Below are 27,221 nucleotides of genomic sequence, written 5' to 3' on the forward strand. Positions count from 1 at the left end.
TTTTAATATAATTTTGATCAAATAAAAAAAGCCTTGCTGAGTGGAGACCTTTTTTTCCATAAACATTTCAGCACTGGATGGTTAAAGGCTGAAATAAATATTTTGTTCCACCAATTTAATCCAACAAAAACATTCTACATTACCTGACAGATGTCTTGTCGCCTATCCAAGTTTTAGGAACAACAAATCTCTCTAGATTACACTTATTTTACCAAAATAAAACATGATCAATCATGCCTTGATTTTTTTAAATTAATTAGGACAGTAAAGTCTGACTATGCTGAGACAAAAGTCTTGTCACTTAACAGAAATAATGTACAGTATAGAATATAAAGTCATGGTGCAGTGGAAAAAGAATTAATATTGTGTATGACTCCCATGAGCTTGGAGGACTGCATCCATACATCTCTGCTGTGAATCAACATATTAATAAAGTCATCTGGAATGACAAAGAAAGTGTTTTTGCAGGACTGCCAGAGTTCATCAAGATTCTTTGGATTCATCTTCAACACCTCCTCTGTCTTACCCACGACGTGAGCAGTGTTCATGTCTGGTGACTGGGCTGGCCAGTCCTGGAACACTTTGACCTTCTTTGCTTTCAGTAACTTTGTTGTGGATGCTGAAGTATGAGGAGGAGGAGCGATCCTGCTGAAGAATTTGCCCTCTCCTGTGGTTTGTAATGTAATGGGCAGCACAAATGTCTTTACCTCAGGCTGTTGATGTTGCCATCCACTCTGCAGATCTCTGGTATTCCCCTATACTGATTGTAACCCCAAACCATGATTTTTTGCTTCATCAAACTTGACTGATTTCTGTGAGAATCTTGGGTCCATGCTGGTTCCTATAGGTCTTCTGCAGTATTTGTGATGATTGGGATGCAGTTCAACAGATGATTCATATGAAAAGTATACCTTCTGCCACTTTTCCAAATGATCAACTTGAAGTCAAGATATTATTTGTTGCTCTTACAACTGGGATCGACGACAAGACTTTTGTTAGGTAGTGTACATATTCACTTGATTTATTTGAATTGTTTGCAATTCTCAATTTATGGCAAACATTTAACTGAAAGGCGTTAGCGAATTTCTAAATTGTGGCCACCGCTTGCTAAAATACGTTCTATATAGTAATGATAATGTTAATGAACTTTTGGCTAAACTTGTATTTAAAAAATCATTTGCTGCTTTAAATTTTTAGACTCACAGTAATTGATTTTGTCCAGTCAACTAAAGGCAAATCAGTTTTGATCCTTAACTCCAACATTGCAATTTAAATAGCCAGGTTTAGTGTAAATGTTCATGCGAGTCTAGCCAAAAGTTCATAACACTAGTTTTCCAGACGTGCTCTTCAGGTGTTAGTGGTTTGTGTTCATACAACATCTTTGGCCTTAGGGAAAAGAACCACACTGACTGAGGTGATTAAAGGAAGGAAAGTATTTTGCTGTTTATTTTTAGCAGGGTTTTCCCTCTGAATGTGTCCTGATGGTTGTTTATCAGCTCATGTCCACGGGTGCTGATGTGTTGCCAATCAGGTTAATGAAGTGTTCAGGGCTTTTTACCCCCCTACCTCCTGCTAGCTTAAATCGTTACCAAATGTCTCTGAGAAACTCCCTCTGCCACATATAAAGTCCAATTGTCTTGGATTTAGGACAGGAAAACCCTTTTGTGTGCATAAATGAATTATGTAGGATGTTGAATGTGGTTTTTGGTGCCTGTTGTTTGTGCCATTTCAGTTGTTTTTGTTGAAAGCTGAGGTTTAGGAGTGTAGGTTAGCCATAAAGTTTTGGCAGTAAACATTCTTTATGTCTTGTAAATGATGGAAACTCCTGTGTAAATAGGTGAAACGGTGTAGAAAAATAACTGTGGCTTCTACCATATAGTTGAGTAAAATGGAGTTGTAAGTTTATGGATCTTTTACTGTGTTTGGATAATAAGGTTGCTCCTTTCAGCTCATGTCAAAGTTGAAACAAATGGAGAAAATGCTTTACTGCAGTGATTCACTATAATGTCTGAATTCCCGTAAGGATTGTGCAACGTTCTTTATGGAGCCACTGAACTTTTAAAGACATTTAGAGTTTCCTGAAATGGCGTAATTTCTAAAACTTCTTTATTGCTAAAATCTTATAAAGAGGATTCAAAGACGGGACATCATATTTTATATTACTAAAAAATAATTTAATATGTAGAAATTGTTCAATACAGTTTAAAGTCTTGTTTTTCAAGTAGCATAACTCAGAATAAATAAGTTCAAATAACTTGATTATCAATTGACAAAATAAAACTACAGAATTTAAAGCAATATTAAACTGTTTAATAGATTCAAAGCATTGCTTGTCCCTTTATTCTTATTGTTTCCCACAGTGAAGTGGAAAGTGAGAATTTTTTAAATGTGAGAAAATGTCCAGCCGAAACTCAAACCGCACAAAGAAACACATTTGTTGAAATCACTCTCAAAAATAGTTTTCCAGCTGATGAAAACATTGTCAATAAGAGCACTTTGAAGAGTTTGGGTTTTTAAGGTGCTGGAGGGCAAAACTCCAGGGAGTGTGTAATAAACATTAAAGACATTGTCAAGGGTAATACATCAAATATTCATTTAGTTACTGGTCCAAATGGGCCCTCATTTAAGGTACAGTATGTAACTTTTGACACTTCTGCAGTCCCAAACACTCAATATAGACCTATGTTTGATTCAGGATAAGACCCATACATGAAAGTTAGGAACTTGAATCCATCTTCCAAACCAAGTTATACTATGCTTTACATACATACATATGTTGATAGTTGATTTTAAACTTCACATTACTTAGTAAATTCTAATGTTAAATATTAGAATATTTAGCATTGTTGTACTTTATTGCGTTATGCATCTTATGTTAAAACACGAATTAAGCTTTTTTTTTTTTTGTAAATTGTAAGTAAATAACAAATATCAAACGGAAATTTAAAAAAAAAGTTGTGTGTGAACTGTTTTCCCAATCTGCATAGGGAGTTTGGCCAGAGGAGAAATGGTTGTGCCTTACTGAGCCTGGTTTCTCTGGTTTTTCCTTCACTTCTGTCAATTGAAGCACTTCTGTCAAGTTTGTTCTTCACCACTGGCTTGCTTGATTTGGGACTTGTGTAGCTAAGTATCTATGGATTTGCACTTCAGTGTTTGGACTTTCAGCAGTGAAAATTAAACCACACTGAACTGAACTAAACTGAACTTCCACTCTGAAAACTGGACTGACAGTTTCATTTTACTAGAACTTCTATGTTAAGCTGTTTTGTCACATAATACATTGTAAAAGCACTAGAAATGATGAATTGAAGAGTTAAACGCCCTAAAGTTAACTAATTTACCATTGTTGACAGCATCGTTTTATCTCACGCTTCAATCTGCGCCTATTCAAACCTTCATCACTTTCTCTTGCGGGTTTGTAGCATCAGCCTCATTGATTAGACAAACGCAGCACGTGCTCGATTTACATAAAGGCACTACTACAGCATCCACAAATGTCACGGACTATTACATTTCTTCTTAACTGAAGGTTAAAGGTAAGAATAAAATGGCTTCTTTAAAACTGCCGCGTTTTCTGCTCGACATTTTCCATCAGCACGTGAGGCACAGGTTTGGCGCTATAACTCGGGTCGTTTGAGAGAACATGGCTTTTAGAAAACAAACGATGTTATGTTTTATTATTTAGCTTGTCTTCACTCTGTTCTTGTTTCTGTTTGAGTCTTCTGTTTCATGGTTTTTGAGTTAAGTCTTCTATTGTTTGTTGCAAAGGCTTTTGTCTATGTTTCTTGAGTATAAGTTCTGTGGTTACAAATGTTGGCTGCGTATGGCAACGTTATTTTTAACGGTTATTCTTAACGCTATTCTGACAATTGGTTTATGTATATTTGGAAGCTTAAACTAACAAAAAAGAACTACCCTTTACCCAACACCATAACGCCATGCAAAAGCCAGGATAAAATTTAAAACTACACCAATGGCATAGCATTTTATGAAAACGTTTCAGATTTTATAGCTAATCAATCTGTCAGATTCTGGAGTGCACTAAAGTTCAAATAATTTTACATAATTTTTTACATAATTTTATTTTTTACTAGGCTACACATTTTTTTTTTTTTTTGTAAATGTTGGGCTTTTTAACATGGAAGTCTGTGGGGTGAAAAGATTTCACTAATCTTAAAATGAAATCTGGAGTTAAACGGTTAAAAGAATAGTTCACCTAAAAACGAAAGTTTCCCCCAAATGTCCTCAAGGTGTCCTCGGTGTTCAGCTATATGACTTTCTTCTGTCAGACAAACACAAATTAGTTTATAAATTTTATCCTGATTTTTCCATGCAATATAATGGTGTTTAACTATTGGCCCTTTTATTCATTAAAAATAAATTTAAGCTTCCAAAAAGTACATAAATTCACCACCAGGTGGTCAACCAAGAGATTGTCTAGAACAGGGGTGCCCAAACTTTTTATGAATAGCCAAAAACCAAACTTGATTGAGGCTAGAGGGCTGAAGGCAAGTATAGTTGCCATGGGTAATTTCTTAGTTTATTTAATAATATTTAGAAATGACTGGAAAAAATTGCTTTATATTAGTTTAAACAGTTTTTTTTAAAAACATTTTAAAATGAACTTAATACAATAAAATCAAAACAATCTCATTTATAACAGAATTACACAAGTTGTCTTGATTTGCTTGCCGATGTCTTCTGCACAGTCCTCTATTCGTCAAGTGACAGTATTTACATTTAAAAAAACTCAGATTCATTTACAACATTTAATTGAAACATTTAAATTCAGTTTGAAGGTTAAAAGGTTAAAAATTAGAAGTCAAATTAAAAATCACGATCTCTGTGTTAAAGACGTTCATCCCAACCCTCTCCATCATACTCAAATCTCTTCTCAGATGGGTTGGTGGACCAAATCAAGGGTTACAATGGGCCAACTTTGGCCTGCAGGCCCTACTTTGAGCATCTCTGGTCTAGAACATGCAATTGGCAGCCAGTGCATGTCTGTGATTTCAGTTTATAATTTAAAAATGTGAAATATTTTTATAACAAAAACACCCAATCTGCCTCATCAGACATTTGTTATATCGGTTAGTTTTATGATGGATTTCAGAGCTTTTGAAAGCTTCAAAAAAATGAGCCACTATACCAACACCATTATACAGCATGGAAGACCCATAAAATGTTAAACTACTCCCACTGTGTTCGTCTAACAGAAGAAAGTCATATACGCTGAGGATGCCTTGAGGCAATGGGTGAGTAAATTATGGGGTAATTTTCATTTTTGGTGAACTGTTACTTTTAGCACAGTGTGGAAAGCTTTTCTAATTTAAGTTGCACTCAGTATTCTGTAACGCAGGTGTGATAAGTGACCCAGACGTGATGTGTTATCATACGGCTACATTGAACCTCCAGACAAGAAGGTGACCATATATTATGTCTAAAACGGTCAGTTTCCCTCAGACAAGACGTAAAACTATATTCCACTGTTTATGGGAGTCGGTCAGCAGTGAATGACTGTTTATGCTGCTCTCTGTCCCCATGTAAATGTTTTTTCTAGATGATCGTTCCAGAGTTTGCCCTGTTGGACATTGCCCGTTTATTTGACATGGCTTTCAATGGTTTCATCTCCACTCGATCCCGCAAAATGACGTCATGGGTCTCCCTGACAATTTGTCAAAGGTGAAATGATAGGAAAAAATGAGCTGTTAAAGGAGTAGACAGCTGCAGAACAGAAATGGGATGCTGAAATTGTTTTATTGTTTTTAGATGACTGAGCATGAGCTCATTTACCTTGCGTCATTCTTTACCCAGAATGGCCCAAAATCGATCAATGTTTGTGGATAACAAAACATTAAGATGGCTGTTTTTTGTAACCACAATTATTTCAACAAAAAGAAAATAGGTCACTCAATTAAAAACAGAGTTTGAAATGTTTGAAGTATTTCTTGGCGTACCAGTAAAGTATTGTCATATTGATTGAGCTTTACATATACTGGAAGTCATGTCAGCTTCCAACATCTTTACTCATTAGCTGTTTCCGTTAAGAATTATCTGCAAAACTGGAATATCACATAAAAGATTTGCAAATAAAGCACCATTTCCATCCAATGAGTCAAAATCGTCACCTTATGATGAACTGGCACCAGATATCAAAAGAAAAAATTGAATTTGCTTTGAGAACTATTAAAGGGCACCTATTTTAGCTTATGTAGAATCTGCCCATATTAGTGCCTGAAGAATATCTAGCTGTTTTTGTAGCCTGTGGCTTTAAATCCAAATAAGCTGGTTCTCCCCGCCCACCATTTTTTCTCATGCGTCACGTCCAGTGCTTAATTTGTAAATGAATAATTCCCGGAACAAAAATATAAAAATTACCATGACCGACGTCTACCAAACAATTTTAGTTTTACCGGAACAGGATGTCATTAAACGAAGATAGCGCAAAAAAGCATGTTTCTGTCTTGTATTATTTTGTGCCATATAATGTTATAGGTCAGTTTTGGATAATAAAGACATGTAGCTACAAACATAAATTGTATGAACAATCACTATTCAGTTCGCTTCACTATTATGCGCTGAGTGAAAAACAAATAATTAAATGACTCACTCAATCTAATCTTCAAGAAGAGCCCACAGTTACCTCTTCTGTCATGTTCTCTGGCTGACTTGAGATTGCTTTGCTTCTGTCTCCCGCTATCCTGATCCATTCGCCCAGTTTCATCTTCTCAATAGCTCATTTGATCAGGCTCATTATCACATTTACTCGTAGTTAAAAAAAATGACAATACGTTTTACTGCCCCTGCCATTTTGATAATACAAATATTATTTAGGTAGGCCACTACGCCATTATTTATTTTCACTGCTCACTGCGCGCGAAACAATAACTAATCAATGAAAGTGACTGTAATTAGAAAGCTAATTGGCTGAAAATATTTTTGAGGGCCAATAATTTTGCTTTAACTTGCGACTTGTGACTACCATCGTTGCACACAATCCACACAGCTTCGCTTGCATCCACATTCTTTCTCTCTCTCTCTCTCTCTCTCTCTCTCTCTCTCTCTCTCTCTCTCTCTCTCTCTCTCTCTCTCACTCTCTCACTCACACACACACACACACACATGTAGGTATTCACTACACACAAGTTAATCCATAAAAAAACAACCGGAACGCAAATCATGTATATCAGACATTTTCCAGAATAGGATCCGGAAAGATCCGGCTCAAATTAAGAACTGGTTAAGTCGGATAAACAGCAGTCAGTAATAGAGACAGACACGGATGAAGCTGAAATAAGGTCACTAGTCAAAAATACCAAGTTAGTTTATTTCATGTGTTTGTGGTGGAGTCTATTCAAGCCTTTCTGCAACGATGAGTCACACACATGGTGTTTGCAGTAAATGCACACACACAAATATATGCACGTTTACTGACACCATGTGAGCGTGGTGATTATAGCGGTTAAGAATTACGTATCAATTTTACTGTTTTTATTACAAACATGCACTGTTTTAAAACGTTTTAAACTTATAAAAAAATCACAGAGTTGTAACAAATATATTAATCCCAGTTTATTTGCAAAAAAATGCTCTGTTGACATGTGTATAAATGTTATTATAGAAACATGGCGCCTGTCAATCAATTCGCTGGAAAACCGGGAAAACCGCACTCCTACTTCTCATTGCGGTGGGCCTCAAAATCACTGGGATTTGGGTCCCATTTTAATGTAAGTACATTTTAATCAAGACTTATTGTGTTTATTTCACTCCAATATGACAGCGGACACACTGTAAATACACACAGTTCTGTCCAAACAGCTTTCAAAAGTTGATTTTCATCATAGGTGCCCTTTAGCAGTGAATAAAGTACATAATCAGTACCTGAGGGGGTCACAGTTTTCTGCTTTTGTTCAGCTGTGAGAAATAGACCTAGAAATCATTTCTAAATTAGAAATTTCAGGTGCTGGTTATTATTAAACTCTTTTGAACATGAAAAGAGCTACTTTATTGTGTGTAGTTATAAGACATGCTCCTGTCGGTCGTCAATCTGGCAATCTGTGTTTGTGTGGGGCCAGGTGAAAAAGTTTGAGTTTGGACTGCAGTTATTTCAACCACTGTGTTACATACAGCATCTTTAATAAATCACTTTCACCTCAGAATATGGTTATGAAATTCAATGAATGGCTTTTGGAGGCGTAAGACCCATATTTGAGAGCACAGACTCTCAACACAGTTGTGGATGTATTAATACCAAACTATTTCGATGGCTGACTTTGGCTTAGTGATTTTAGAATGACCAGAAAAACATTTGAGATGTTGTGCAGTCTAGTCGGTCTGCTGGTTTGCCCATTAATGCTATTCCATCTTGCATATTTTTTTATCTCCACATGATCTCTTAAAACAAAATCACATGACTTTTTTGGATGGGCGTGCTGAAATTGATTTGGTAAATGTGTTCCCATCGTAGTTCATACACATTTTTTCACATTTTCCCAAAGGCACATAATAATTGGGGTATGGAAACAGTTACTTTAGTGAGCAGTTGTAGAAATTGCATTACATTCTCTTAGGTTGCATGTACTTTCTTTTGTCTGTCCATTGACAGATTTATCTAGGGCTTTTGTCCAACATAGGTTCACCTTAGGGTCAGTGTACTCAGTGTACATAACACTCATCGAGACACAAACCGATCACTAATTCACTATAGTTTGCGGCGTCCAGTCCCATCTGCGTCAGTGCAAACTATTCATCTTTCAGTCTGGTCTCTGATGAAGTGATGACTACCCGCTTCTGACGCAGTAAACATTACCAAATTTGATGAATCGATGCTTTTAGATTGGACATTTCCTGTAAAATGCCAATCATGATTTATGGAGCCTGGTAAAAAAAACAACTTTCAGCAGGTTTCTGCTAGTGTCATTTCGTGACGGGCAAATCAGTGACAAATGTGTGTAATGTTGAGCTGACGTGAGCACTCACAGGGACTGACTGCTTTCTAACCAGATAATTCCCAGATGTCGTTCACATTTATGAAAACCAATCTCACTGTTCCTCTTTGTGCTGGAGTGCTGCTGGAGATCAGCGCAGTGTAGCTTAAGGACTGGGTGGTTTTAGTGTTCAGATCTTTACTGAACATCAGTGATGTGCATCTCAAATGGTTTGAGCTCCTGAAATAATAAATCATATGGTTCATACAGGTATATAGGATGTTCAAACTCTCATAGACTGACAATGCAGCAGTTTTAGAACAAACAGGCAAACTTTCTGTCAATGACAACTGCAATGACATGCAACAAATATATCATTTACAATGAACTCAATCTATTATTGATGCTTAAATCTGATGGGGAACATTTGATCCTGCTGCTAATTGTTGTTAACTAACTAAAACTAAAGCGCCAAATAAAAATATATAGCACCAAATGGTGGAAAATGCCAACTCTGTTATTGTCAACTCTATCATTGGTTTAAAACGTTGAAATGTAAGTTAAACAACATTTAGCAGCAGGATCAAACCCCATCACATTTAAGCATTTTGTATTATTCTACATTATTAATGGACCTAGTTCACTGTAAATGATATATGTGTTGGATGCAGGGTATTTAACCAATAAGCAAGGGAAGCGGCCATTTAGGCCCCCAGGAAATGTGAGGGCGCCCAAATAAATACCTAGAAGTATAAATGATTCTATAAATTATATATAACATTGTTTTCTCATATTTTGTACAATGAGGGTCTAAAAATGTAATTTTTAACAAATATATTAGATCTGTGCAAATGTGTCCCCCGCCTTCAAAGTTTCACAAGTTGCTTTACATGTTGTAGTATTATTTTATCATTAAGCTAAAATGAGATCGAATGAACTAAGAGAAAAAAACAGCAAAAAAAAAAAAAAAAAAAGTAAGTACAAAAGATGCATTTTAGGCCCCTTGGGCAACTTTTGGGCCCCTTGGCTGTAATTGTTTAGGGCTCCAAAATCACTAAATTGCATGTCATTCCAATTGTCATTGACAAAACTTTTCTCTGTTCTGAAACTGCTGCATTGTCAATGAGCGTTTGAACATCCTAAAACTCTATGAACCATATGATTTATCGTTTCAGGTCTCAAACCATCTGAAATGTGTGACACTGATGTTCAGATGATGTTGAGACCTTTAGCTGGAAACAAAAAAATTTTTTTTAAGAAGCTGAAATTAAAAATAAGACACAAAATAGGTACATAAAGTTAACGTCCTTATGAAAAAACAAAAGTGCCACAAAATGGTTAAAGGTTAAAGACTAACCCTGAACTAGATGGAACTATTGTGTGTGTGTGTGTGTGTGTGTTTTTATAAAATATTTTTATAATATATTTTTATTTATATAAACAAATGATGTTTAACAGAGCAAGGAAATTTTCCCAGTATGTCTGATAATATTTTTTCTTCTGGAGAAAGTCTTATTTGTTTTATTTTGGCTAGAATAAAAGCAGTTTTTCTTTATTAAAAACCATTTAAGGTCATAACTATTAGCCTTTATTTTACCAGGAAAGACACATTGAGATTAAAAATCTCTTTTACAAGAGTGTCCTGGCAAAGATTAGGCAGAACACATCACATGTGTCTAACAGACAACAAACAAAAAACAATTAACAGTTGACAAGAATCACACATTTACAAACAAACTATTCATATCATCTACAAGCCTGTGTTTCAATTTCTAAATCATTTATATATATATATATATATATATATATATATATATATATATATATATATATATATATATATATATATATATATATGTATATTTAAAGCATTTAGTGAAATCAATTCTCTAAACTGCGACTTTGTTTGTAGATTATTCCATGCAAAAGGTTCTGTAAAAGCCTTCTTTCCCATCTCAGTCTGCACTTTAGGAACCGACAGTAAATATAAATCCTGTGACCGAAGGCTATAGCTAAGGACTGTTTTTTACAAATGTAATTCTGGGGAAATGATGTGAGTAAACCCAATATAGATTTGTAAACAATTATATGCCAATGCTTAAGTCTACGAATGGACCAAGCAGACCAATATACCCTAGTAAACAACACACAATGATGAGTAAGAGTAAATTAGCTATAAATCTAAGTGCACCATGGTAAACAGCATCCAATGCATGCAGACTCTGAGACGAAGCATGCATATAGATAACATCACAGTGGTCCAATATGGACATAAATGTTGCATGAACACCTCAGTTACAAAGGAGACCATATGTGAGAAAAAGAGATAAAACTGACGGAGAGGACTGGAAAAAGTGCTGTGTGTGTGTGTGTGTGTACCCTTGCATGGAGAGGTGGGGGTGTCGAATGGGAGGAGAGAAAGGAAAAAAAAAGAGAGGAGGGGAAAGAGAGCATGAAAGTGAGGTGTCTTGATCAGTAGTGCACATCTCCACCAGCCCTGTCCTGCTGTCTACCATCACAGACAGGTAAGAGTGAGCTCTTCTATAGCGTTTGTGTGTGTGTCTCTCATTCTCTCATGCCGGCTCCTGTGGCAAAGGTTAAGACAAGGGTTGCTTCTCCCCTTTCCTGCTGTGCCTCTATATACCACAAGCTTCCCACACTGCTCTTCAGCAGGTTTGACGTCTCTTTGAGGAACAATGCTGCTTAAGTGTTTTAACACATGTGCTTCTCTTAACAGTCATTTAACCATTTTCCCTGTCTTCTCGTTCATTTCTCGCTCTGTCTTAGTCTGCCAGTGTGGTTTTGCGTTTGCATGCGACTGAGCTACATCATTTCTGACCTCTTTCTGCAGTACACGAGCGCTGTGGCTTCATAATTGCTCTCCCTGTAAGTTGAAGCTTAAGTGGCAAAAAATCCGCAAGCTCTTTTCTTTGGCACTTTTCCGTCTCCCCTGGTTTTATTGTGTCTCGTTCATGCTGGGAGCATGGGTTTGCTGTGTCTGTTGGATGTTTGAGAATATGTGAGTGTGCGGGGAGGGCAAACAGAGGAAGGTTTGCTTTAGGTCGCTGTTCAGCAGCATCTGCAACCACTGGCAAGTGCAGCGCTGCAGAAACCCATCCCAGCTCAGGACACTGTCAACTGATTTAATTTCATTTCGAGCCCCAGAGATAATGTGGAAAACGTGGGTTTTTTGCATTTGTACGCGTGCTAAATGTCAGCACAGATGGGAGATCAAAATATTTATAAAGTTTTAATAGTCAGCGGATGATTTTTGGGGATTGCTGACTGTGCCGGATAGACAGGGCATTGTTTCTTCAAAGGTCTCACATGAACAAACACGTTTTTGTTGTTTTTGTTTTGGGAACAAGTTTTATTGAGCAATTGTAGCACGTGTGATGTGATGTTTTCATTTTGTAGTTACTTTCACACACAAAATCTTAAAAACAAAACTTAAAACTGCATGTTTACCTTTTCTGGTGAATGCCACATCTGCTTTTTACACGTTCAGAAGCCTTTTCAGTCCTGTTTACTCATCAGCGAGAAAATGTTAAAAGTCTGTGATTGGCAATAAATGGAAATGGCTTTCAAACAATGACGCCAGAAATCAAGAATCTCAAACTGTTTCCAGATCTGTTGACAGTTTATTTAACTTTCCAGTTCAAGAGATTTTATGTAATGTATTTGCAAAATTTAGACTGAAAAAAATGACGTCTGCAAAATTGTTGCAAACAATTTATGTGTTGAAATTAAATAAATTAAATTTAGCAATGTTCAACTTAATTTGTTTGATTAAATTCAGCTCAAATAAATTGTTTACAGCCACTTAACTTAAAAAGAAATGAGTAAATCCAAGGAATCATCTTTAAATATTTTTTTCAGTGCAGATAATCATGATTTTCATGTTGTGCATGCAGAAAAACATAACAGAACATGATTTCAGAGACTAAATTGAAAAAAAGGATGTCTCCAAAATTGTTCCAAACAATTTATATGTGTTGAATTTAAATTAATTAAATTTATTAATGTTCAACCTTATTTGTTTGTTTAAATTCAGCACAAAAAATTGTTTACAGCCACTTAACTTGAAAAGAATTTGTAAATCCAAGGATATACCCTTGCAAACCCCTGAGACTGCAAGTCAAGGTTATTTTGTCTCATAACAAAGTAATTTAATTTTATGACAAGAAAAGATTTCAGGCAGGTGCCAAATGTCATGTGGTGCAGAAAACTAATAGTGAAAAGAAATTATAAATAATATTATGGATTAAAATGTACACTCATAGTTGTAACTTGGTTGAACCACATGACATTTACCTTAAAAGGCTAGTCATCATTTACTGAACCACCATTTGTTACTTATGATGAACAGAAGTAATATTTTGAAGAAAGTTGGAAAGTAGTAGCCACTGACGTCCATAGAATTTTTGGTAACACTTTATTTTGATGGTCCATTTGAGTATTAGTAGACTCTCTGCTTAATATCTGTTGATATGCTCTTTCAACAGGGATTTAACTGACTATAAGAAACTTTGCAAGTACATGTCAACTTACACTAACCCTAATTCCAACCCTAACAGTCTACTTATAATCTAATTCAACAAACGAACCATCAAAATAAAGTGTGATGTATTTTTTTTTCTTACTCTGGATGTTTGTGGCTAGCAGTTTTCAGCATTCTTCAAAATATCTTATTTTTGAGTTCAATGCAATGAACCACATGAGGCAGAGTAAATGGTAAGTACATTTGCATTTTTGGGTGAACTTTTGTGTCTGGTTTGTACAAAAAAGTTTGTAGTAAAAAAATCAAAGAACAAACTAATGTGACAATTTCAAACTAAATCAGTTTCATGTGGTCAAAACAGCCGGCCAAAGTGAACATTGTGGAAAAGTTGGCTGGTAAACATGGAGCAGCAATTGATCGGTGGTGATTTTGTAATAGGTGGGAGTGGGAGAAATCTTTCTTGTTTTCTCAGTCCCTCAAGGTCAGACGTCTGAGAGTAAAAACTCACACTGAAGAGATGCTTTAAATTACATTATATCAGTATAGTTTAGGGGCTGCACAGTGGTGCAGTGGGTAGCATGTTCACCTCATGGCAAGAACTCACGGTGCTCCGGTTTCCCCCACAAGTCCAAAGACATGCGGTACAGGTGAATTGGGTAAGCTAAATTGTTCGTAGTGTGTGTGTGTGAATGAGTGTGTATGGATGTTTCCCTGTGATGGGTTGCAGCTGGAAGGGCATCCGTTGCGTAAAACATACACTGGATAAGTTGGCGGTTCATTTTGCTGTGGCGACCCTGGATTAATAAAGGGACTAAGCTGAAAAGAAAGTGATTGAATCAATGAGTATAGTTTATAGTATAGTTCTGAAACTTATTTCATAATTAAAATTATAAAGCTGCTTGTGTTGAAGAAGCCTATTTCTCAAAATGAGATTTGGCTAAATGTGAGTGAGTGTCCATGTTTTACAAATCTTACAAAGCTATAAAAAAATTAACAATAGGAAGAGTTTAGATGCAAAAACCTCTCAATGCCGTCTGCAATTTTCTTCTAAACTGAGCATTTTTATCCAGCTCCTGAATGTAGGTTCAGAAATTTCACTTTTATGGCAAAGAATTAGACCTTTCATGGTCTTTGAAGGGAAAAAACTCAACATAAACAAAGAAGGGCTGAGAAAAAAAAAATCTTTTTCAATAAAAATTTCAGACGGCACTTAGAGGTCTTTGCATCTAAACTCTTCATATATTAACACACAACTTTGTAAAAGTCTTCATAAATAAAAAAGGAAGATTAAAAATAGGAATACAAATTTGATTCATAGAAATACTTTTGCCTTTAAAGACATTTGTTGCAATTGAAATGTTGATGCAAATATATTCATATATTCATTTATTCATTTTCCTTCAGCTTAATTTCTTATTTGTCAGGAGACGCCTTTTGGGGCATATGTTTTTCACAGCAGATGCCCTTTTAGCCTCAACCCAGTGCTAGGAAACACCCATACACACTTGCACTCACACACTATGGCCAATTTAGTTAATTTATTTCACCTATAGGGCAGGTCTTTGGACTGTGGGGGAAACCGGAGGATCCGGAGGAAACCCATGCAAACACAGGGAGAACATGCAAACTCCACACAGAAATGCCAACTGGCCCAGCTGGGACTCAAACCATCAAGCTTCTTGCTGTGACAGTGCTAACCACTGAGCCACTGTGTCGCCCCATGCAAATATATATAATATAATAAAATCTTAAGAAAGGTGGACACCTTTGTAAATTATTGTTAAGCACAAACACTTGAGCAGATTCCTCAAGTCAAAAATCATATGCTTTTTGCTCACAAGTAGCCCTCAATAGTGCACTTTTCTCGCAATATAGCTTCACAAATTGCGAGGGCTAATTTCTGTTCACACACCGTTTGCTTCAAAGGGAGTAAAAAAAGCCAGTTGGAAAAGTCTGCATGTGTGAAAGTTCAGCAACACTTCAGATTTTCCAAAAGATGCCGAAACCCGATCTGTCAAACATTGCAGAAAGAGACTGTGAGTTCTGCAGGAAAAAGAAAGGAAACCGCAAAGGAGTGCACGCTCAGTCCTCGCTCGTAAGATTTTATCCATGTCCCATTGAACCTGCGGTCTAGCCGGCTTTAAAACAAGAAGCACTGAGCTGCTCTCTCACTCAGGAACTATGCCCATTAGACATGAGGTCATTTCTGGTGACTCAAGACCTCTCTGCTCATGGATCTTAATATATCTGCTCATCACGAGCCCCTGTTATAACCCAGTGCGCTGCTTTTCCTCAATAACACCAGAGTCGCCCTCTCAAATATACTTATATGAACTACCGGTCCAACCTAAACCTACAATAATGGCTTCAAACTTTAACAGGCGAGCATAAAAATACCAGGACTCTGTGAGCCTGTGTCTTTAATCTGCAGGTCTGTCATCTGATCGTGGCTTGTTATAAACTATGGGGATGCAACGGACGGGGCAACAGTCTGAGCCTGCGGTGATGAACTCCTGGCTCGTGTCACTTTGTCTCTTTATTAAAAGACAGTGGCAGACAGAGCAGATCCCAGTATTTCATGCAGTCATGCTTTAAACCTTCAGCCTGCACGTCTAAGCTGGTCTTGCGTAATGTACTCAGCACACAATCTCAGGCATGAAAATAACTCAGTCACACAACCCTTGCTGTCGTGTTATTTTAATTTAGTCAGGAATAAACTGCAAGCCTAGGGTTGTTGCAGTAAGAATGGCTTGGCTGGGATGTGACTGGGTATATCTGTGCTTCGGTGATGTTGAGTTCATCACACATGCCTTCAACAGCTGTTAATTGTGGTTTATTTAAAGCATGAAGTAAGTCGAAGGTTTTGTGAAAGTGACTTGCTGCCTTGCTTTAAAAGGGTGGTTCAAGCTGAAATGTACTCACCCTCATGTTGCCCTCAAATAAATCAAAATGACAGACTCACTGTTGTACAACGTACTAATATAAGGAAGATGAATGGAGAACAGGGCTCAAAAAAGAGGCATAAAAACTTATGCATGTCCATGAATTGGCTCATTCACAGGCTCGTTTTTTTCATTTGGTTGTCTGCTACAATACATTTGCATGAAAAAATAAAAGCTGATGATGGCTATAGCAAAGGAAAATGGCAGAGGATTGTGACTTCAGGCAACAATTTTAATAACACTTACATGTTATGATCTGGAGGAAGAAGAAACTGGTGCATATGAACTTAAACAGTTACTGACAAAGTCCCATACATAATAGTCTCTGATGCTCCTTTCTTTAATAGCAATTGGCTGGTGAATCCCACGTTGCAGTGTAGGTTATTGTATCAATCATCAGAAAAATGACAGGACAAACAGCACACGCTTGGCTATACTGTGGTATTGTTGTAAAAAAGGAACTTCAACCCTTTATTCCCCACAGCCGAATCTTCACCTGTCAGTAATCATCATCTTTGTGTCATGATCAGTCCCGTGATCCCCCTCGCTCTGCTAGTGTCTGAAGGGAAAGGCATGTTCACATTTTACCGGATCTGGCACTACATATTTGGTGATGTACCATGTTGAGGTCGATGCGTTCAAACAAAAGATCTGAACCCAACCTGATTCATTTATTTGACTTTGAGTTGACTATTTCGTTGAAGACTCAATAATTTTAAACACGGTGCACTTTCAGATTTAAACCTGAATGTTTTCATTCACTTACCATACGTTCACACCGAAAGCGACGAGAGCGTCAAAGTAGCCAGAAGTCATTCATTTTAATGAGAGCCAGCGGTGAGGAGCAGCACGGAGCATCTTCGCCGGTGTGAGCATCGATGAGTTGAAATCAAGTCAACTTTATGGTAATGAGCTATGACGCGGTTCGGCAGAAGCAGTCAGAATGAAGAAGTCCGCCGCTTGAGAGGAGTTCAGAAAACACCGACCTGTGAACTTTGGTTCCGACCACAGTTGTTCCCAAGGGTTTGATTATTACGGTCGCCGGATTTTCAATTATTTACAATGTTTTCTTACTGGAACATGCATTAAATAAATAAGTTACTTATGTGCTTTAATGTTTCAAAAAAAGCGGGAATCTCATGCGACAGTACAAAACAGTATTGCTACTTCAGAATATTATAGACATATGGACACTTATTGGATATTTAAGTGGAGTAAAGCCACACCACATGCAACTTGATCTTCCATTGTTAAATGAATTTGATAAGAAGTGCGCAACATTTTCATGCTAGAAAGCATGTTTTTATGCAGGAATGTAACTTATATGCTGCAAGGGCCCCTTTAAATACGAGATCAATGTAGCGAATTTTGACGCTCTCGTCGCTGGAGCTGAAGGCAGACAGAGTTGTCGCCAGGACGGCCAGAGCGACCTTGGACGCTCTCACTGCTTTCGGTGTGTACGCACAGTTAGAGCTGTGTTATACACTACATGGAAGGTCATTTTCAAAACCCATAATAGGGGCTCTTTAAGATCGATGCAGCACCTCTTTCACACATTGCCTAAAACATGCATTTTAGCTATTAATACAGTAAACAATTCTGGGGCCTAAAAATGCAAATGTTTGAGTTACAAAGTGCAAACTATTACTATTTTTACTATGTAAACAAAAAATTTATTTAAAAAAATTCCACTCTGGGTGGCGCGTTGGCTCAGTGGTTAGCAATGTCGCCTCAAAGCAAGAAGGTTGCTGGTTGGAGTCTCAGCTGGGCATGTAGGCATTTCTGTGTGAAGCTTTCATGTTCTCCCTGTGTTCACATGGGTTTTCATCTCGTGGTCCAGTTTCCTCCATAGTCCAAAAACATGCGCTATAGGTGAATTGGGTAAACAAAATTGGCCGTAGTGTGTGCGTGTGAATGCGAGAGTGTATGGGTATTTCCCAGCACTGGGTTGCTAGAAGGGTATCCGCTGCGTAAAACATATGTTGGAATAGTTGGCAGTTCATTCCGCTGTGTTCTTATTGGTAAGCTTTTGTGATGAATCAACTGCATAGGCCCAAAGTATACTTTTATGTGCACACTATCATATGTAAAGAGTTAAACACACAGCCTTTCAATATGAAATACTTCAATTTGCTCTGTATACAGGCATTGGATTTGTGCATTGGGTCAACTTGAAATACCTCAAATGGCCAACAGGTTTTGATTCTTAAGCCATCTTTTGTTCTAACTCTAATAAATACCTTTGTATTCTTTCATGTTTGAGCTGCACAAATAGGGTACTTTCTGACATCTTTGCACAATCTGTTGTTTATGTAAATATCAATTGTCACTCTAGTTTGCACACACTGAGTTTTTTTTTTGACTACCTTGTAAATCAATGCCCTTAGACATGGTAGCCACATTGCGAATAAACTAACTGGAGTATTGCACACTGTTTGCTGACCACCATTTTTTTCTTTTGTTTTTTTTTAGCTTGTGTTGGACAAGTAATGTTCCTCAATTGAGTTTCCGCTTGTGCGACCTCACAAGTAATCAGTATTATTCCAAAAGCATGTAGATTTTTAAAGTATATACAATATTTCGCCTTAGCCGAACAAAACATAGTCTATATGATGGTGAAATCACCTACTTTTGTGAGGGCAGGTCAAAGCACCCAGTAAAAGCGCATTATGGGCATTATTCACAGAGAAGTCAAGAAAATGATGTCAAGACTATAAACCAGGTGTTTGAGGCAGGTGTTTTCCATTCGAAGTTTCATTCCCTTTGGCGTTGACTGATTGTTTGTGTGCAAAAAAACGTGTTTTATTACACACTAAAACCCCCAAAACAATAAAATATGTGCCCTTTTGATCATAGCATGTCAAAAACATGCCTAACAAGGTTTAACGTGAATGGCACCTAGTGTCTTACTGGCTTACACATTGTAAGACGATACTCATTGCTAATGAAAAATTTGAGCTACAGCAGAAGGGATAATAATAAAAATAATAATAATAATAATTATTATTATTCCTTACATTTATATAGCGCTTTTTCTAGACACTCAAAACACTTTACACATTGGGGGGATCTCCTCATCCACCACCAGTGTGCAGCATCCACCTGGATGATGCAACAACATATTGCGCCAGACCGAACACCACACCTCAGCTGACTGGTGGAGAGGAGACAGAGTGATGGGGATGGTTAGGAGGCCATGATGGATAGAGGCCAGTGGGAAAATTTGGCCAGGATGCTGGGGTTAAACTGGAGATTTTGAAATGACCACGAAGAGTCGGGACCTTGATTTAAAATCTCATCTGAAAGACTGTACTCACTGAGCAGTATAGAGTCCCTATCATTATATTGGGGCATTAGGACCCATGCAGACCAGAGGTTGAGCGCCCCCTGTTGGCCTTACTAACACCACCTCTGGCAGCAACCTAGCTTTTGTGGTCTCCCATCCATGTACTGACCAGGCACTGCCCTTCTTGGCTTCAGTGGGTGAACATGTGAGAGTTGCAGACAGCTAGCTGCCGGATAATTTTCAGTTTTTAACTTTCATTATATAGATGTGTATAATAAATCTTTTTGGAAATGAAATGTTCTAGTTTAAATTCAGTTGTCTTGTATGCAAAAGAGTGCTCAGTAGAGCTTGTGTTCCCCCACAGAATGGAAATCCTTCGGTTTTGGAGCAACAAGACTTGACTTTTAAGTACACTGTAAAGTATAGGTGTCCTAAGGAAATCCTACAACCTTTGGCCAAAAAGTGTAATGCTAATGCTGCGGCTATGGCAGAAGGAAAGCAAAGGCCATGTTATGAATGGTTTATTTTATAAAGTGATCCACAAAAATGCTGTATTATGCATGCCAGGCACTTTGTAAAGTCATTCTATACACCAGTGCTCATACGATACAACCCCAATTAAACTCACCTGAACCAGCTAGTCAAGGTTTTCATACTCACTAGAAACAACAACTTAGCCCCAGGTCACATACTATTCATCGTAAATAGTATTTGAAAAAATAATCATTATGTCCCAAGTTGTAGTACGTTGAAATAAGTATTCCAAAGTTACCTCATGCTCCTTGAGTACTAGAAATTCAGAGTGCAGATCCTTGAAAAGTTGAAAACTATCTTCTGTTGAACACAAAACAAGATATTCTGAAGAATCTTGGAAAAAACACAGCTATTGACTTCCAGGAGAAGTTAATTATGACTTATTATTTTGGTTGAATCTCCAATATGGTCATTAAGGTAATCAAATATTCAAAAGAAATGTGAAGGATTTGACAGGTCGATTGACTGGAGACGTAAGTAACCAACTGAATAGTCGATTAATGAAAATTAGTTTCAGAATGAGCTTTAATTGCCAAGTTTGTGTGTAATGCAAAGATTAATTCCAACCCCAATCAGACCCACTTGAGCTAGCCAATCAAGCTCTTACTAGGCTTTTTAGAAACATCCTTGCAGGTCCTCCTGCTGAAATCTACAGGACATTGGCCCTCCAGGACCGAGTTTGAGAACTCTTGTTCTAAAGTATGCCTATACTGTTCTGCTACATTCAAAATATTTTTTTTTTCTGTGCGAAAAGTACATGCTTTTTGGTCATGGTACATGTAGGCAAATCGGGATGCAGAACTAGTGTTTTGGAACTGATTGGTGCTAAAATCTGCAGGATGTTGGCACTCCAGCAGCAGGATAACTTTTAATATCAGTTTTTTGAGCATCTTTGAATGCACTCTCATCCAGAGCCAGCTGCAAATCTCAGACCATTCCCTCAACATTACATGAGGATTAAGCTGTGAAGAACCAAAGTATTGTAATTTCCTCCTGCAATACATATATTTGCTGCAGAACTGGAACAGAGTTACCATTAGGGGAATGTGTTTGATTATACTTTATCCTAATATTAACAATAAGAATGGCAACAAACTGTGCATTTCCTCTGAAGATAACTGCTCTGTATTTAGCTAATGACTTTTCCTGCTCTTTTTTTCCCCCATGATGCAGATGATGTCATCAGAGATCTTGGTTCCCGGTTGGCTGCAGCAGCTGCTTGTTGTGCTGCTCAGATTTACCTTGTCCTGTGCAGCCCTGGTGAACTCGACCAATGGGACAGAGTGCAGCGCTCGAGGACCCGCGTCTTACATCGTGGTGTTCACCGGCCACTGGAGTCCACAGACCTTCCCTAAACAGTATCCCTTATTCCGGCCACCTGCGCAGTGGTCCAAACTCATGGGTAAGACTCCTGCTAGCTTTGCCAGATGAAGTGTCTGGTTGATGTAGGCTGGTATAGATGCCAAATCTCATCTCTGAGGTTAGCTCTAAGTGCGCTCTTCTCTGTTAGGGATGAGGCTAGGGCTGAATATTGATTCAGAGGCCTCGAATACATTCAATTTGATTCAATTCTCAATTTGATGAATTCAGATTTACAAATGGTAAATTAATAAATATAGTATAAGAACCACAGACTTCATTTTAAAAACTTTTACACATCGAGACACACCCTAAATTATTCATACCCCAGGGATATAAATAATTTCAGGCTTGAATATATATATGGTGGGGTACCCCTGGGGTATGAATAATTTCCCAGCAAACAATTTTGTGTTTAATAGACATCTAATAGACATCTAAACGTAAACAGCTTGGCTAAAACAAGGCTAAACTCGGGCTGTCTAAGAATAGCCCAAAACTAGACTAGTCGTTAAATAGACATATTATATGTGTAGTCATTCATTTCTGTTTATTTGATGACTAGACTAGTTTTGGCCTATTCTTAGATGTCTATTGGATTTTCACTGACAGCCCAAATTTAGCCTTGTTTTAGCCATGACTATGTTTAGATGTCTATTAAACATCTATTAGACATCTTTTAAAACAAAAATGCTTGCTAGGTTTGGGCTTAACTGTACTAAACTTTAAAATACACCTCAGTAATTATGTAAAGATATATAGCCTACAAAACAGTGGTCAGATATTTTTCTTTGAGAATAACAACTGAAAATTGTGCACATCAGAAAAGTCAGATACATTGTTCAAACAGATTGTTTGATTAGGTTATTTTATACTTTAAGAAATAATCTTGCAGATTTTCCACTGTGGTGCCAAATGATTCTACAAACATTCAGGTATGCAACTACGCAGGTACACAGGCAAGATAACCGTTCTCGGACTGGAGTTTTAAGCACATGTGACATCTGGCCCTGTTATATAACTGGGTATATAATAAAATGAAACGGTTTTACAAATGCTTCCATACCTCTGATTTTTTTAAAGGTGTTGTTAATGTCAAGGGTTCACCACCTGCATTCACCATGTTAAACTCTTCATTGTAAAATCAACAACCCAGGCTCATTCTGAATACGTACTGCTATATAGATTTCTGGAGAGAGCAAAATACATCCCAGGAGCTACGTTTTTTTGCAGTATTTGTTTTCGCAAATCCGCCAGAGGCTGCTGTGTATACTTTTTGAGATCTCAAATTTCTCTCGCGAGTGCCATTCACCTGCTGTTCTCGCATAAATCCACCTGAAGCCACTGTCGACTGACTGACAGAATGACCGACTGACTGACCCACCCTCCACCTCCCCTTAAATCAACCAATAGTGTTTTCAAAAGCACTGATTGACTCGCCCACCCACTACCCTCAACCCAACCTCAAAAAGAAAAAAACCCTGATTTTTAACACGTTTTCAGATTTCCCACCTCACTATACATCAGGACACTAAATACTCAACATCTGGCCTATTAACCCTGAGATGTGCCCTGATGACCCCTCAAATATATACACACATTACCTGGCACACCACTATAGTGGGGCGGTCTAATGAGGAAAGCAGAACGAGAGGGAGTTAGAGAAGTAATAACCGTTGCCAGATGACATGGGCTGTCCTGCAGGTTCACTCTTTTCTTTTATGCCTTCTCTATAAATACACAATGCACGTTGCCTGCATTTGCCATTGACTTTAATGCGATGGCTCGCATATTCTGAGAATGAGCTCTCTGGGTGTCACCGGTATGCCAGTCGTCACATGCCACGGCACTCAAGCCAAGAGCAGCAGCAGACGTGGATGGCTTCAGCCAAAACATTTACAACCTCGAGATCCTGAAAGTTCAGGCTGTGGCTTTGGAACGCTGAGATGATGTCTGTGCGGTTTCTGCTGCCTCCTGGATGGCTTTCCGGCCCTCGCTTTATCCATTTATCACTGTTGTATCGCAATTATGTTGAGAAACCGCACATTTTTGTATCTAATCAAAAGGTTGTGCCGTACATATGAACTCCCTGCATGAAGGATGAGAAAAGTTGGGGAAAGACGTACACGGAGAGATAAAAGCATGGGAGATGGTTGTGGTTTAGCTGATTGAGGTCAGGGCTCTTCAATTTTTCTGTCCACATTTGGGCCAGACATGCAGCTTGGAGAGACTAGACATGTCAACATGCCAAACGTGCTCCCTGCCTTCCTGTCATTCTCACTTGTATCTTTTTCTCTCGTTCTCCTTCACTCTCGCTCTCGGCTTAAGGCCTGCCAGACCAAAATGGTTTGTAGCTATGAAGAAAACAGTGGGACGCTTAAGAGATGCTGAAACCTTTTCAGAACCATCATCTTAGCTCTTAACTTCTGTTGAGACATCAAGAACTAATCGGTGAATTTTCATACTAGGCACATTCTCTATTAGGAGTAGTAGTTAACCCATAAATGAAAATCCAGACTTTTGTTTAACCATCTTTATGTTGTTCTGTGTTTTGTTACAGAGCTCCTTTCATACAGTGCAAATTTACAGTGTCCACATTTTCAAAGCTAATAAGTGGATTTCCTTTAAAGCCCCCGTTTATATAATGTATTAAAGAGCCTATTATGCATTATTAAAGGTCATACTTTGGTTTCGGAGGTCTCCAACAACAGGCTGAAATGCATGCAAGGTCAAAAAACATCTTCATTGTCTTACAATATGGATTTATTTTACCTAATTATCCAAACGACTCTCATATGATTTGTTCAGCAGTTTATTTGTTCCCAAAACCCTCCTTAGCGCGAAGCTAATCTGCACTGATTGGTCCAATTACCCAAACTGTTGGGATTGGTCGACTGGCTTCAGCGCCCAGCACGCTTATTAAGTACTGAACGCGAATTCTGTTTGTGATCGTCATCTTCGTGTCATGATTAGTACCGTGACCTCCCACGCAGTGTCTGAAGGAAAAGGCACGCTAATGTTTTACCGGATCCGGTACTATATATTTGGTGATGTACCGTATCGACGTCGACGCACTCAGGCACATTGTTCAAATCCAACACAATTCTTTCGATTAGACTATTTCATTAAATAATCAATAGTATTAAACACGGCACACTGTCAGATGTAAACCTCAGCTGGAGGTCTTCATTAACTTAGTGCTGTGTTACACACTGCATGGAAGGTTATTTTCAAAAAACCCATAACAGGCGCTCTTTAAAATGTTTTAATTCTGTCATTAATTACTCACACTTGTGTCCTTCCAATCCCTGAGATGGTCCTGAGACATTGAAAAGGAACTAAATATCATTGTCAACACATTCCATGTAACTTCAGTGGTTCAACTGTAATCATATGAATCTCCAAAGAACACATTTGTGTGGCAAAATATAACTGTTAAAAACAACTTGGTTCACCTTTGTCTCGGTTGTCAGGGTGTGCGTTTTCTATTGACATTTTGATACATGATATTAGTCTCTGCAGTGCAACACCCATATTGCCCGCAGTAAACACACACCTTGATCTGACATGGAAGACATTGGGAAACAAAGTTGTTTTTAAAGCTTTTTTGGGATACAAATGTATTCGTGGAGCTTCATATGATTACAGTTTACCCACTGAAGTCACATGGACTGTTTCGATAATGTTTGTGGTTCTTTTTCGTTTGAATGTTTCAGGACCCTTTCTCTCTACTGAGGATTAGAGACGCCTTGGATTTAATTTAAAATGTCTTATTTTGTATGCTGAAGATGAACGAATGTCTCTGGGTATTGGAATGACATCATAGTGAGTAAATAATAACAGAATAAAAAAGTTTTTGGTGAACTAACCCTTTAAGATTTAGATGCATTTATGTTAATTAGAGCACATACAAATGATGCTATATACAGGTGTAAACTGGGAGGGAAATATTTTGAGCTTGTCCACTTTTGACCACTTCCAGAGCCAATCCAAAACATATTTTACTTGATTTTTTAACTCACATGGTCAAATGTGTTGAAAAGATGACAAAAAACACCAACTTTTAGTCTACAGACCATAACACATAGTCATTATAATGTGTTGTGAAAAAGAGAGCACTTAATCAGAGTATTCATAATTTGCTGTGTTGTACCAAAACACATAGAATTATAATCATAACTGTAACTACAACCCATATCCTATTGCATCACTTGCTTTACTGTTCAAACATAGGCATACAGTCGAAGTCAGGATTATTAGCCCCCCTCAATTATTAGCCCCCCTGTTTATTTTTTACCCTAATTTCTGTTTAACGGAGAGAAGATTTTTTCAACACATTTCTAAACATAAGTTTTAATAACTCATTTCTAATAATGAATTTATTTTATCTTTGCCATGATGACAGTAAATAATATTTGACTAGATATTTTTCAAGACAGCTTAAAGTGACATTTAAAGGCTTAACTAGGTTAATTAGGTTAACTAGGGCAGGTTAGGGTAATTAGGCAAGTTAGTCTACAGAACAAACCATTGTTATACAATATCTAAAACAAATATAGCTTAAAGGGGCTAATAATTTTGACCTTAAAATGGTTCATAATAAATTAAAATGTTTTTTTTTATTCTAGCCGAAATAAAACAAATAAGACTTTGTCCAGAAGAAAAATATTATCAGACATACTGTGAAAATTTCCTTGCTCTGTTAAACATCCTTTGGGAAATATTTAAAAAAGAAATAAAAAAATTCAAAGGGGGGCTAATAATTCTGACTTCAACTGTATAACATGAGGTCGGTCATTTATTCAGTATTTATGCATCACAAAATCTTAAAACAAGTAGTCACTAAAGACACTTTTGAACACATGATAATACCAGGTGGAAATGGAAAGGCATCTACCTGCTTTTAGAGCACTGGAAACAGAAACAAATACCTTTTGGAAGGAAGTAGTTCAGTCAAGATGTGTATCTGCAGAAATGTATATTGTCTGTTGTTAGTAGTGTAGTGAAGCAAAAAGCACCAGTCTTACTCAGAAACCACATTCTAACTAGCTTTATGTCTGTTAATGCAGTGATTTGATAAAAAAACTTCATCGATTACAGTTAGATATCACATGAAAATGTTCCCATATACTGTGTCTAAATACTATAAAGACATTTACAAACAGGAATAAATCATCAATCAACTTAGAGATAAATCACAGAAATGTGCACAGATAGGGGAACCTAAAAGTTTCCTTTTACCGCAGTTTTGTATTGTTTTACTTCTCGGGTTTGCAATATTTTTTCTTGAAAATTGTATTCAAAGTTAATTTGCATGTATTTTTAGCAGGTAAAATGCCATGTGAGATATATGAAATTCAAATTTTTACAGACACTTTCATTTAAAGGGCTGGTCCAGAGTGTATTTTTAAGGCTTGGTTGTGTTTATAAGATGCAAAGCAATGTGTTCTCATGCTTTATTTGTAAATAATCATGTTATTTTTTCATATATCTTACTTTGGTTATATACAGCTACTCAACTAACATGAAAACAACTGTCATATTTCCTAGTTGCTCCGAAAGCCCCACCCTCAAGAGGCTCTGATTGGTCAGCTAACATAATGTGCTGTGATTCGTGGATCGGCTCCACATCACCGGGGAGCGTCATGTTTAGTCACGCCTTTACTAGCATG

At 37.4% G+C, this 27,221-nt stretch overlaps 1 protein-coding gene across 2 annotated transcripts in view; it reads left to right on the forward strand.

Moving 5' to 3' along the window:
• Window positions 1–11,366: 11,366 nt before the first annotated feature.
• The window catches only part of spon2a (spondin 2a, extracellular matrix protein), a 42,802-nt gene continuing 26,947 nt past the window's right edge, over window positions 11,367–27,221 (forward strand). Inside the window, exons 1-2 of one of the 2 annotated variants that reach the window (XM_056472744.1) lie at window positions 11,367–11,452; window positions 21,364–21,592. In XM_056472744.1, coding sequence (XP_056328719.1) covers window positions 21,364–21,592 — 229 coding nt within the window. In that variant the 5' untranslated portion in view covers window positions 11,367–11,452. Of the gene's footprint in view, window positions 11,453–21,357; window positions 21,593–27,221 lie in introns of those variants that run through there. The other variant, XM_056472743.1, reaches the window with a different exon arrangement.

This window comes from Danio aesculapii, chromosome 14, assembly GCF_903798145.1.
Source record: "Danio aesculapii chromosome 14, fDanAes4.1, whole genome shotgun sequence".
NCBI classification, from domain to species: domain Eukaryota; kingdom Metazoa; phylum Chordata; class Actinopteri; order Cypriniformes; family Danionidae; genus Danio; species Danio aesculapii.